General features: G+C 47.2%; 1 protein-coding gene across 1 annotated transcript in view; it reads left to right on the top strand.

Annotated features, from left to right (window-relative positions):
- Positions 1-14,182, top strand: part of LCK (LCK proto-oncogene, Src family tyrosine kinase) — a 36,560-nt gene that overhangs the window by 16,880 nt on the left and 5,498 nt on the right. The window contains exons 5-9 of the mRNA XM_063312015.1: positions 5-103; positions 5,670-5,773; positions 8,631-8,780; positions 9,499-9,651; positions 10,703-10,882. Coding sequence (XP_063168085.1) covers positions 5-103; positions 5,670-5,773; positions 8,631-8,780; positions 9,499-9,651; positions 10,703-10,882 — 686 coding nt within the window. The remainder of the gene's footprint in view (positions 1-4; positions 104-5,669; positions 5,774-8,630; positions 8,781-9,498; positions 9,652-10,702; positions 10,883-14,182) is intronic.

The following is a 14,182-nucleotide window of genomic DNA, read 5'->3' on the forward strand; positions in this document are numbered from 1 at the left end:
TTAGGACAGGGGAATGGTGGAAGGCTCAGTCGCTCACCACGGGGCAAGTGGGCTACATCCCGTGCAACTTCGTCGCCAAGCTGAACACGCTGGAGCAGGAGCTGTGAGTAGTGAGACTGTTCTTCTCCGTGCCCGTAGCCGTGGGCCACCTGGGCTTTTAAGGGCATCGATAAAGATAAGAGGCTTAAACCTTGGTCCAAAACTTGCTTACTCAGAAGCAGCCTCAAGTTCAGGCCCTCGGTAGATTAATGTATTGATTAATCAGTCCATCGGTGGATTGCACTGTGGATTTATTTTCTTAAGAGAGTGTAAATGTTACTTATGCAGGTACGCTACTAAAGGAATGCAGGTGTGTGTGTGCGTCTGTGTGTGCGCGCGTGCGATATTTTCATGTGGAATGAAAACGTGCATGTCTATTGTACTTTTTTAAAAAAGAAAAATATGCAGCCACTCACACAAGTATTTGCAGCTGCAAAAGCGGAGCGCTTCTCTGTCCAGCTCAGCTTTCTCCAACCTGTTGCCCTAAAAACGGTGTTAGACTTCAACACTCCTAAAGCATGGTCTAACACAGCGCTTCTCAATCTCAGTGACTTGAAGACCTCTGGACTTCAACTCCCAGAATTCCCCATCCAGCTGCTGGCTGGGGAATTCTGGGAGTTGAAGTCCACAAGGTCTTTAAGTTGCTGAGATTGAGAAACATTGGTCCAACCCAGCCTTTCTCAGCTGTTTGACCCTGGAGGAATCCTTGAAATATTTTCCAGGCCTGGGGGAACCCCTGCACGTTCAGGCTCAAGTACAGGCCAGAACTCACAAAATTATTATATTTGTTTCATGGGTATTAACTGTTACATGCACTAACAGTATTCTTAAACTAAAAATAAAGAATGAAACTTACATCTTTAATGTGAAGTTGCCTGAATTCGAAATAACTTTTCAAATAAATTGTGATCTCCCCGGGAACCCCTTGTGACCTCTTGTGGAACCCGCAGGTGCCACAGAACCCTGGCGGAGAAACCCTGCTCTCACACCTTTGGAGGGCACCAGGTTGGAGAAGACTGGGCCAGGGAGACCAAGGAATAGGATGCTGCAGTAAGAAGCTATTTCATTGTTCCTGTGGATTTCTGTTTTATTTATTTTTATTTATTTATAAATTTATTCACCGCCCATCTCCCCCTCATGGGGGACTCTGGGTGGTTTACAATAAAATGCAGTTAAAACTTAAAACCATTTCAGTATAACAATACAATAAAATAAGAGTATAGTAAAATCTAAGTGGCAAGAGATTGTAGGACGCCCCTCAGAATCACTTAGGGCGCTAGCCATCCCCAGGTATAACTATTCCCCCTCCCATTCCAAGCCTGCTGACAAAACCAGGCCTTTAGTCGTTTTCGGAAGTCCAGGAATGAAGGGGCCTGTCGGACCTCTGGGGGTAGGATGTTCCAAAGGGCGGGAGCTCCAGCAGAGACGGCACGCTTCCAAGACCCCGTTAGATTAAATTCTTTTATAGATGGGGTCTGTAACAGGCCCTCCCTGCATGACCGGGTGGGGCGGGTCGATGTAATAGGGATGAGACGGTCCTTCAGATATCCTGGCCCCATGCCATGTAGGGTTTTAAAGGTAATAACCAACACCTTGAATTGGACCTGGAAGCAAACTGGGACCCAGTGCAGCTCACGCAACAAAGGTGTTACGTGTGCAAATCTTGGAACAACCAAGATTGTCCGCGCAGCCGCGTTCTGGACCAGCTGAAGCTTCCCGATACTCTTCAAGGGTAGCCCCATGTAGAGTACATTGCAGTAGTCTATCTGGGAGATGACCAGATAATTCTGGTCCAGATGGACCAGATGATTCTGTTGTGGAACAAAGCAGATGCACAGCAGACCTGAGCAGAGCTACAAAAGGCACAGAGATTTGTGCGTATCACAGGTGCCGGGGACACATTTTGCCCACACCCAATTCATCAACCATTTACTTTCTCCCATGGGTCAGCCCTTCAAGGTAGGCCAGGTCAAGAGAAAGACCCCCTAAGAACTCCTGCAGCTCTCCTTTTTTGTTATAGGGTATGATAAAAGAATCTCGAAAGCCTGACCGAGATTCGCTCTTTCTCCCGCTTAGACCCAAGAGAATCAAGGCAGGGCGATCTTCAGGCTCTTTCTCACACCCTCTGGTCTTTCGGGCTAAGCTGATGTTTTCCTAATGGCTGCAGCGCATCTTCTTCAGGGCCATCCCCCTCCTCTTCGACAGTAGCGGATTCCTTTTTACTGCAACTACCCAATTCGTTATGGCTGATTTGAAGATTTGAGAGCATGTGGTGGACACCACAAGGGAAGCAGTCACAGGGAATTTTGGCATTGTGGGAGCCACGCCGGTGGCCTGGCTGCAACATGTTACCCAGAGGCTATATTTGGGGAGTATTTAGAGGTTTCACAAAGGACATAGCCTCAATCTTGCCCCATCAGGACTGTGGTCTGGCCGCCCCTGACAAGTGTGATCCCTTGCAGTGCTTCTTTCTCTGCTCTAAAGCGCGGGACAATTTTTCTCAGGGGTAAGAGGCAGCTTGGTCTAGCGGTTAAGGCCCCAGGCTAGCAACCAGGAGGTGGTGGGTTCTAGTCCCGCCTCAGGCACGAAAGCCAGCCAGGCGACCTTGGGCCGGTCTTTCTCTCTCAGCCCAGCCTACCTCACAGGATTGTTGTTGTGGGGAAAATAGGGGGAGGAAGGAGTATTGGGTATGTTTGCCACCTTGAGTTATTTATAACAGTAATAAAGGCAGGATAGAAAAGAAATAAAACAAAAAATATTTTTTTAGTTAAGGTTCCACCCAAAGACTTTGTTGGTATGTACAGTATATGTCTGTGCCTGCATGACAAAAATGTACGAATAGTCATGTGTTTATTCCACATGAAAAAAAAAAAGCAGATCCCTTCAGAATGGATGTATTTTTAACTGCCAAACTGACAAGTGACCTTCAAGACGTCCCAGGGCCATGTTCCCACTTGCACCGCTTACCCCTCCTTCTCTCTGTGCTGCTCCTCCATGCCTGTGTTGCCTGGAAACTCTGGCACCCCGAGTTTGGTGTGGAGCTGATAAAAACCTGGTCACTGAATTTGGGACAGAGACTCACTTTGCCAAGTGGCTTTTTGCCTACCTGAAAACACGAATCACGCAGCGATTCAGGCAGAAGCAAAAGCCTTTATTAAGCGGGGGGGGGGGGGGGGAGGGAGAGGTCAAGTCCTTTTACAGGGTACAGAGACAAATGATACATGCATTTGGTATATGTGATGTGTCATAAAGCAAATAATCAAACAATAAAAGACATGGATTACATGTGAGAATTGAACAATAGAAAACATTGATTCTAGATGACATTCCACAAGGGGCAAATTTATGGGTTATGTCACTCCCTTTCCCAGCTGGGTTTGTATCATCTTAAAACTTGCAAGTGTGCTCAGGGACTTTCAGAATATATTCTCTATCATTTAGTTGCTGAAAAGGCTAGTTTTTGCATGTAAAAGAAAGAAAGGGTTTGGGCTGAAAGAAAAACATGGTTTCTTGAACTTGAAAAGAAGGCGTGGGTGCCATGCTTGAATGCTAATACAGTATCACCTTTATTAAAAGGCTACCAACGAAGCTAAAAATTCCAGGTAACACCTGCATCAGCTGGGCCATTTTCAGATTCGGGTTTAGTGGCCTTTCAAAATAGCACTAGTCCCACATCCAGAACTGGTCCCATGTCAATCATCTGTTCAGTGACTGACCAACCACAGGGGCCAAGTACCCAATCACCTTCCTTAAGTCCTCCCACAAAAAAACTATGAGCACAATTTCGATGTCCAGCCTTGTTACTGAGACCAAAGAGCACTTGGCAGATGGGGCAGAAAATGGTATGCCCACATACAGTACTTCCCTGTCAGCCCCGGGGCTGGTGAATAGTACGTTTACATAGCTGTTCCCTTCATCACTATTACCTTGGAGGGAAATCAGTACTGATGCACAGAGAAAGTAAAGACAGGATGGGGATCAGCAGTGGCAACAGCCGATATTCTACCAGGTTGTTGTTGTTTATTCGTTTAGTCGCTTCCGACTCTTCATGACTTCATGGACCAGCCCACGCCAGAGCTTCCTGTCGGTCGTCAACACCCCCAGCTCCCCCAGGGACGAGTCCGTCACCTCTAGAATATCATCCATCCATCTTGCCCTTGGTCGGCCCCTCTTCCTTTTGCCCTCCACTCTCCCGAGCATCGGCATCTTCTCCAGGGTGTCCTGTGTTCTCATTATGTGGCCAAAGTATTTCAGTTTGGCCTTTAATATCATTCCCTCAAGTGAGCAGTCTGGCTTTATTTCCTGGAGGATGGACTGGTTTGATCTTCTTGCAGTCCAAGGCACTCTCAGAATTTTCCTCCAACACCACAGTTCAAAAGCATCGATCTTCCTTTGCTCAGCCTTCCTTATGGTCCAGCTCTCGCAGCCATATGTTACTACAGGGAACACCATTGCTTTAACTATGCGGGCCTTTGTTGTCAGTGTGATGTCTCTGCTCTTAACTATTTTATCGAGATTTGTCATTGCTCTTCTTCCAAGGATGAAGCGCCTTCTGATTTCCTGACTGCAGTCAGCATCTGCAGTAATCTTTGCACCTAGGAATACAAAGTCTTTCACTGCTTCTACATTTTCTCCCTCTATTTGCCAGTTATCAATCAATTCTACCAGGTAGTGTTCTGCTAATTCAAGTATGGCTGGATTTCATCTGATTCTGTGCCATCAAGTTCCTGTTGACTCTTAGCAACCCCACAGAGAGACTTTCTCCAGGAGGATCTGTCCCCAGCCTGGTTCTTCAGGTCTTCCTGTGTTGTACCCATCACTGCCACAATTGAGTCCATTCTCCTTGCTGCTGATTCTCCTCCCCCTCTCCCCCCCTCCTCCCCCCCTCCCATCTTTCCCAACATTATGGACTTCTCAAGGGAGCTGGTTGTTCACATTCTGGGCTGATTTGTTCAGCAATCCATTGGTTTGTTTTCTTGGCTGTCCATGATATTCTCAGGAGTCTTCTTCAACACCAAAGTTTAAAAGTGTCAGTGCTTTTTCTGTCTTCCTTCTTCAAAGTCCAGTGTTCACTTTCATAGAGGGTCACAAGGAAAACCACTGCTTGCATGATTCTGATTTCTGTAGGTATAGACACATACTGTAGCTCTTTAATTCAGCAGTGGGAAAAGAGGGGCAGACTTTGGGGATCAAAAAGATATTTACTGGGTGCATGGTAAATGCTTTTGTTTCTCAAACAGATTGGGTAGTTTGGGGTCAGTTTTGCAAGAAACAAAATGTTTTGCCCCTTATATTTTTGGATTGTGTCACACTACAGTCCTCTTTCCGTATGCTCCATTTTGTACCTGTGGATACATTTTGAAATGAATATATGGATTTTTAAAAAATACTGTATTTGTAAGCTGCAGTGGAAATATTTATTTGTATGTCACCCTGGGAGTATTCATATTGCAAGGTGGCCAGGAAAGGTTGAAAACGAAAATGCAAATGTGGTGTGTTTTTCTCTGCCTAAGCAATATCCTCACCTTGTTTCATTTTAAGTCAGAATGACTGTGGTTGCCTATGTAAAGCTGTAGAACACACAATGGGGTGTGGATAAAACTCTGTAAACAATGTGTTGTTTCTTGCAGTTGGTTTTTCAAAGCCCTCAGCAGGAAGGATGCTGAGCGCCGCCTTCTCACTGCTGGCAACACACATGGTGCTTTCCTCATTCGTGAGAGCGAATCCACCAAAGGTACCTCGTTTAGACAAGGATCTGGTTGAGCCTGCGGAAGGCGGGAGTCACCATTCCCTCTGCTTTAGGGGAATGACAAAGAGCTTGGAAAGGGAGCCTTAAAAGCAAGTTTGGAGAAGGGCCCTCGCATGCCTTAAAGCCAACCAACCCCTCTGTCAAAGAACCCGGGACGCCCTACACCAGAACTAACCCCCACTTTTCTCAAGAAGATCATTAATGCCTTTATGCTGTTATTACACTGATCATTTATGGGAAAATTTACTTACCTTTTCATGGCTTACCCCGTGTCCCACCTAACTACTTCCGTGTTCCACTGGTGGTATGCAGGTGAGAACCACTCCCTTAAATGCTTCAAGGGCTTCCAGGCTTGGCTGTTCTGCAATTGCTCTGCTTTCTTGGTCACCCTGTGGTCATCCTCCCATCCTTTCCCAAGGGGGAGGAGAAGAGGGAGGAGAGAGGGCATACCTGCAGGATGCTTTTGGCTGGCAGTGCCGGAAGCCTCTTCCTGGGTGCACCTGAAGCCAAGGCTGGCCCTACCATTAGGAAGAGGAGCAGCAATGAGATGGCTACTTGGGCTTATCCGAGATATTAGCATCCTGCTTTTTTGCCACAAGAAAGCAAAGCAGCTGACAAAAAGAAATGAAGCTGTTTAGGAAGGCAAATGTGCGCTAGCCAGCTGCTGCCTTCAGGCACATCAGAGAAGGCTGCCCCTCTGATGGAAGACTCAGTGGCTGCCTCGGTTCCCTTTCTGATGCAGAAGCGGGGAAGGAGCATCCCCGCCTGCTTCAGCTCAGGCTCCAAAATGCCTGGCAGGTTCTTTTTCTTTGGGGAAGGAGCCCTGCTTTGGGGTGCAATAAACAATACATATGCAAATTTATTTATTTGTTTGTTTGTTTGTTTGTTTGTTTAATTTTTCAAATTTCTATTACCACCCATCTCCCCCCAGAAAGGGGGACTCTGGGCGGTTTACAATAAAATCAGGAATTAAAACCATAAAAATATAAATTACAATATATAAACCAATAAATAAGAATAAAATAGATACAAAATCCAAGGGATGAAGATCTTATTCATTGGGGAGAGATCTACGGTGCCAGCCACCCCCAAGAAGAACTGGTGCCCCCCCACCCCACCCCAGGCGAGGCGGCAGAGCCAGGCCTTCAAGTTCTTCCGGACGGCTGGGAGCGAAGGGGCCTGCCTCACCGCTGGGGGCAGCGTGTTCCAGAGGGCGGGCGCCACTGCAGAGAAGGCCCGCCTCTCTCCGTTAGCACTTGCGTGGCCAAACACACAGAACTAATCTTTTCACTGAGCCAAAATGCATCTCTGTGTGCAAATCACAAGCCAATCGTACACAACCCTTTGGAGCAGCCTTTCTCAACCTTCTGACCCTGGAGGAACCCTTGAAATATTTTCCAGGCCTCGGGGAACCCCTGCACAGTCAGGCTCAAAGTTACAAAATTATTATATTTGTTTCATGGGTAGTCCTGTATAGATGCATTAACAGTGTTCTCAAACTAAAAATAAAGAATGAAACTTACCTCTTTAATGTGAAGTTGCCCGAATTCGAAATAAGTTTTTAAATAAATCGTGATCTCCCAAGAAACCCCTAGTGGAATCCTAGGGTGCCATGGAATCCTGGTTGAGAAACCCTGGTTTAGAGAAATAACTCTCCATAGCATCTGATGGGAAAATTCTCAGTGCCTGTAGGCTCCTTGGGAGATGCTGGAGTGTTTAATCAGGGATGGCATGAGTAGGATTCAGCAACCTGTAGGGCAAAGTTTCTCAGCCTTGGCAACTTTAAGATGGAGTTCAACTCCCAGAATTCCCCAGCCAGCCATTAGGGAATTCTGGGAGTTGAAGTCCACACATCTTAAAGTTGCCAACGTTGAGAAACGCCTCCGTAGGGTATATCACTGTATCCACAGCCTTCTCCCTGCCTCTGCCTGATGGCTGACAAATCCAAATTCAGAATTTTTGCTCCATGAAGTCGCAGCCCCTTCTTTTCTCTGACACAATCTGGCCAAACTACATATCGTCTGCCACACAATGAACATTAAGTATTTGTGTTAAGCTGTGCTCTTGGTCCCTGAACGGCTTTCCTGTCCAGTTTCAGGAGAAGTCTGGTAGCACCTTTTCAGACCAACCTATTCAATTAAAAGGCGTAAGCTTTTGCAAGAAAAAATGAAAGCTTGTGCCTGTTAATAAAATGTGTCCCTCTGAATTTTGGCTACCACAGATGAACTCTCTTCCATTCTGAACCCCAATTGACTCCCAAGCAGTTTCTGAATGGTCCCCCAAACTCATATTCTGGCTGCTGCTTTGCAGATATCAGCCTACCTTGTCAGCCCTTCCAACTTTTGCTAGGATGGTCCGAATTCCCCAAGGCTCTGCTGCTAAACATCCTGCCATCTGAAATGGAAGCAGCAGTCAAAGATTTGAACATGTTGGGGCAAAGGTGAAAAGATTCAGGAGCAAAGATACCAAAGGTAGAGCCTAAAACTAGCAGGAGAACTCAATGGGTACCCATGGGGAGGTAGTCAAAAAAGTCAAGATGGCAGCCACCACGAGAGTGCAGTCCCACCCCTTTTGATCACATGAAAGGGATGGGGCGTCAATTGCATCGTTGTTCCTGCCATCTTGACTTTTTTGACCACCTCCCTGTGGGCGCCACTGGATAAGGTAAATTTTGACTTTTTTGACACCCCACTGCAGAACCCCCTGGAAATAATGAAGGGATTTGACAAAAGGAAACATATATGTCAGGCAGGAGGCACTCTGGACCAAGGAAAGCGAGGGCCTCCCTCTCTCTCTAGCTGAGAAAGGGGTGGAAAAGTAACCTCGTTCTGTTTCTCCCCAGGTTCCTTCTCCCTCTCTGTGCGAGACTTTGACCAGAACCAGGGAGAAGTTGTGAAGCACTATAAGATACGAAATATGGACAACGGCGGGTTCTACATCTCCCCTCGTATCACCTTCGACAGCTTGCATAGCCTGGTGGAACATTATATGAGTAAGGCTAAAGACACCACCTGTCCCGGAGAGCCTCTTTCAGCCTGTTGGCTATTGCGGGGTGGGACTGGGCTGCCCTCTCTTATCACACAGCGGGACCTTTGGTGCCCAGATGCCAGTGTCATCAAGATACTAATCTAAGGGCTGGGAAGTGCCACATGCTTTCTCTGGCTTTAGCATGAATTGCACGAACATAGTTGCTGCCCCTCTGGAATTTGCACCATCTAATGCAGCATTTCTCAACCTTGGCAACTTTAAGACATGGGACTTCAACTCCCAGAATTCCCCAGGCAGCATGTGACGTGACTCAGTCTTCAGCCAACTGGAGGTATCTGGCTGCTCTGTCTGCAGTGGCTTGCCCTGTCTCTGGGGTACTCTGTGATCTAGATCAGTGTTTCTCAACCTTGGCAACTTTCAGATGTGTGGACTCAACTCCCAGAATTCCCCATCCAGCAAGGGATTTCTGGGAGTTGAAGTCTACACATCTGAAAGTTGCCAAGGCTGAGAAACACTGATCTAGATGATGAGGCTTGATTTGTAAAGGAGGCCCCACACGTGAGTAACTGCCCTTTTGGAGGAGAGGGAGATGAACTTGAGGCCTTCCCTTCCTCTCCGGTCCTGGTGAGCCTCCAATGCTATGTGTGGGCGTAGCCCACTGCCACCACCCCTGTGGGCTTCACCCGATCTACTCTCTTCTCCTTTGCATCACCTCTTCATAGACAACACAGATGGGCTCTGCACCCGCCTTGGCAAACCCTGCCAAACTCAGAAGCCACAGAAACCCTGGTGGCAGGATGAGTGGGAAGTGCCCCGGGAGAGCCTGAAGCTGGTGGAGAAACTGGGAGCGGGGCAGTTTGGTGAAGTTTGGATGGGTAAGTGTCGTAGGAAATTTGGGGAGTGGATTCATGCATGCTCTGTTCAGCCACAGCTTCCAGCAATTCAAGGATCTCCACTTTCATTAGAAAAGCCCAGCGTTACGATGCTGAAGATTAGTTTGGAAAGATATTCAGCAATCTATACTCCCCAGTACTTTTGAAATGACAATAAGGAACTTCTTGCAAGTGTTCAGCATCCAGGTTCACCCAGCAAATATCACTTGTCTTAATTTTCTGGTATTAAAAATTACTGGTAATAATTTTTAATAATTTTAATAATTTGCCTGACGATGTAGGGTTTCCAAGATAGACCAGCTTTGCTGCTGAGTTTTTCATTTGGTTTCTATTGCAGTACTCTATGTAAATATTAGCATCTGTGCTTTCTTGCAGCCTGAACTGCTGCAAATTGCACTGTCTGTGACAGGAAGTGACTGTGCTGGAAAACAATGGCTGTGTTGGTGTCACAGTCGTAACCAGATCAATTGCAAACTCAGAGGCTGCATTTGTGCAGAATGCTGTACTTGGTTAGCTTGAACCTCAGCTAGCTTCTTTGTGGCTTGGTGTGTTGTGTGAATCCAGCTTGTTGATTATTGCATGTTACAATGCATTGTGTAGACTCAGAAGATGGGTTAACTCCGTAACCAAGTGACGTCTGTTGTATGAACACAGCCATTGGGTTCAAAGAGGCATGGAGGTCTCAAGGCTTGTGTCGCCTGAGTAGAGGCATCCATATGTGTTTGGGTGTTGAAAAAGTCAAGGTGGCAGTTACAATCAGACAACTGAAGTCCTACCCTGATTTTTCATGCACTGCATGATGCACGGAGGAAGGGGCAGGGCTTCAGTTGCGTGGTCATGGCCACCATCTTGACTTTCTTGACCCCCTCCTCCGGAACAGCCCTGCTGCTAGCTCAGAATGGTGGAGAAGCTTCGGAGTCCAGCTGCCTTGACGAGCAGAGAGAGCTTCCCCTTCAACTCGGAGCGCTGATGTATGTCCAGCGACGTGGACCTCAGCCTCAGCCCTGGACTGATACCTTCCCTCCCTCCACAGGCTATTATAATGGCCACACAAAAGTGGCCATCAAGAGTCTGAAGCAGGGCAGCATGTCGCCCGAGGCCTTCCTGGCTGAAGCCAACCTGATGAAGAAGCTGCGCCATGCGCGCCTGGTGAGGCTCTACGCGGTGGTGACTCAGAAGCCCATGTTCATCATCACAGAGTATATGGAGAAAGGTGAGCTGCCCAGAATGTCTCCTCCCATTTCACGTGGATGGAGTGTGGTTTTGACTTGGAAGTGGGAAATTTGGCAGGTTTATTCTGATTCTGCTAGGTTTTGGTTTTTAATTGTCCTTTCCACACTTCATATTTTTCTAGGAAAGATCCTCCCTCCCTCCCTCCCTCCCGCTTATTGCAGACTACCCATTATGTTTATCAGTCAATTCAAAGATCATAAAAAGTGTCACTTTCTCTCTTCTTCATCAGGCATGCTACCAGTGGGGAGGTGTTGAGGTGGGTGGGAGGAAGGCTAGCTTGACCAAGAAGATATGTAAAGAATACATAACTGGGGCAAATTGCAGCTACTTATATTCATTTAAGCGTAAGGAAGAACTTCCTGATGGCAAGAGCACTACAACAATGGGACAGTCTACCTACAGAGATGGTGGGTTCTCCACCTCTGGAAGCTTTTGAGAAGAGGCTGGAGAGCCACCTCTTGTGGATGGGTTAAATGGTTCTCCTACACACTGCAGAGGCTGGACCAGTCTCTTCCAGCTCTATGGTTCTTTCACTCTGTGTTCCTAAAAGCCAAAAAGTATCATCAGAGTCTTCGGGTGGAAAGCAGCAGGTGACTGCAGACCTTCAAGGTAGCCTCTGTCTGGGGTTGTGATGGTTACATTCTGGACTTGTCCTTTGGAGTGGTGTTTCTCAACCTTGACAACTTTAGGACGGGTGGACTTCAACTCCCAGAATTCCCCAGCTAGCCTTGCTGGCTGGGGAATTCTGGGAGCTGAAGTCCACCCGTCTTAAAGTTGCCAAGGTTGAGAAACACTAGTTTAGTCTTTTATATCCTTGGCTCTGGATTTTAGAAGCCAGTGTATGGGATCTGCTGGAGGGAAGGCCTCTCCTTTGGGTAGGTGGATTCCTACATACCTCTTTTTTATTATATACAGCTTAGAAATAAAGTGCTGTAAAGAATATTTCATTTTTACCCTCAGTTTCAGGAAACCCCTTTCTCTCTTCCAAAGATCTGATCCCCCATCTCCCAAATTGGGGCTCTATCAAAGTTTGGCTGCTCTTGGAAAACTAAGCAGGGTTCGCCCTGATTAGGACTTGGCTGGGAAATTGCTAGGAAATCCCAGGACTACTAGACTGGGAAGTTGAAACATAACCCCCGGAAGATAAGACAATGGGAAACTATTTCTGTAACATTTCCAAGAAAAATGTTTCATGGATGTTTCCATGAAATTGTCGGTAATTGCTCTTGGCTTGACCTTAAACAAAACTGGTGAACATTTCAAGGGATCACTGCCACAGGTTCCTCCTCTCCCAAAGAGACAAAAGAGGACACTGCAGAGGAACAATTTTCTAATGTCACCTGCTTGTGATGCAAAGCCATTTGCCCCAGAGCAAACCACAGCTGCCTGGAAATCTCTGAAGCCCCTTCTTCTGGATGAAGTTGGGTAGCTGCTTTGCAGCTAAGATCAGCCTTTTCCCCACCGGGGTCCTCCAGATATTTATCCTTAAATATTTGGACAATAAATATTCTTGTCGAAAGAATTCTCCTCATTGCCACCCATGTTACTTGGTAATTTGGGAGCTGTAATGCAACAGTTCTGGAAGGCATTCCCTGCAGAAGGCTGTGCCGGCCCTCACAGTCCTTAAAGCTGTTCTCAAACCATGATGTGGTTTGCTTATTTGTGACTGGATGTGAACCCAGCTGTGCTTTTTAAAGTGTGCTTCTGAAATTGGTGCAACGCGTGAATCCACCCAGTTGTGGTTTATCCAACCAACCAGGGTAACCAAAACCAGGCCAATGTGTGAATTTAACTAGCGGCTGCATTCATCTGTGACGCTAAACCAAGAGTTTTTGAACTATGGGTTGCTGAGTAGACTATAATGAAAAGGCTTACATATGCAAAGCCAAAACTCAATATCTTTGCGGTGCTTTTGCCTCGCTGATGCTGTAGCCTGGGCAGGATGGAGAGCAATGAGAACAGGTCAAGAGTAATGCTAATTAGCCAATGGCAAGGGAGAGAGCATCCTGGGTCTTCCATCCCAGTTTGTCTCTGACCCGTTGCAGAGGATATAGCCTGACATTCCCCTCTGCTCTCTCAGAGACAACCAAGTTATTTTACACACTTCCCTTTGCTCTAGATAGTCGGGCTTGCTGGGTTTGGCACAATTCCAAATTGAGAAGGAAATTAAAGGTTATTGCAATTTAGCTAGCTACGAAAGCAGCCAGCCAGCCAGGATACAAAAATAGCTGGGAGGTCTGGGAGAAGTTTCCTGCCTTTTGGAGCTGTCAGCTAGTCTCTCCATCTTCAGGAGGTGGCAGCAAAGCTAGGCTCTTCCCAGCCCTGAATCAAACATTAGGCAGAATAAGGACCTGCTTAAGGGGAGCACCAGAGCTCCCCCCCACCAGCTGTCCTGCCCTTAACTCTCTCACTGCCACACTCCACTTCGGCATTCAGCACCTACTGAGTCTTAATGTCTTGCCGGTTAAGCCATGGAAGGGCCAAGGGGCATGACTGCTGGGCTTTGCTTAGGGCACCAGTTGGCCTTAATCCAGCCGGGGGCTCTTTTCTCTATGGATTAAGGAAGTGGCGGGCTTTTGTGCTTGAATATTGTAGTCCGCTAACGGTAGCCAGGAGCTCAGCATTGCCTGGAGCTGTGGGTGGCCCATTCCCAACGCCAAACGCTGAGGTGTTCTGCATGTTTTACCCCGAACCAGCAACCAAGTCTGCCTCCAGTTCTGAATGTCACCCGTAGGCAGACTCCACATGCTAGACCCCTCTGCATATGTGGCACCAAAGTGGCAATTCTTTTCCAAAACTCAGTGGCTGCTCTGGGTGCGAGGCACATGACAAGGGGGGCAGCACAAATGACACTGCCTTCCCTGTTGACCCTAAAACACCCCCTTCCAAACCACAGCAGGTTTGAACAGATTTTTTGGCTGCCAGTAGTCTTGTGGGTTGCAGCTGGGTTTGTGCATTTCAATTTCATTTTCTGTCTGTGAAAGTGGATTGGGCCAAACCTTCGTTGCCGTGCAGCACAGTTTTCCTCTGCTTAATGAAATCAGTCTTTTCCCTCCCATCAGTCATGTGGGGAAAAACAGCCCCTCTCTCCTACTCAGCTTGGCTCTTGGGCCTTTCTCTGGTCAGTTTCGCCACCTGGCTGTTTCATCCCACCTACTCAATTTCATTATCCAGTAATCAGTTTCACCAAGTCCACAGAAAGCTCCCAGATTTGATTTACCAGGAGGTTCTGAGATCCTTGCCCAGTACAGGCAGTCCTCATTTAGTGACCATTTGCAGT

Source organism: Candoia aspera, chromosome 10, assembly GCF_035149785.1.
Source record: "Candoia aspera isolate rCanAsp1 chromosome 10, rCanAsp1.hap2, whole genome shotgun sequence".
In the NCBI taxonomy this organism is placed as follows: domain Eukaryota; kingdom Metazoa; phylum Chordata; class Lepidosauria; order Squamata; family Boidae; genus Candoia; species Candoia aspera.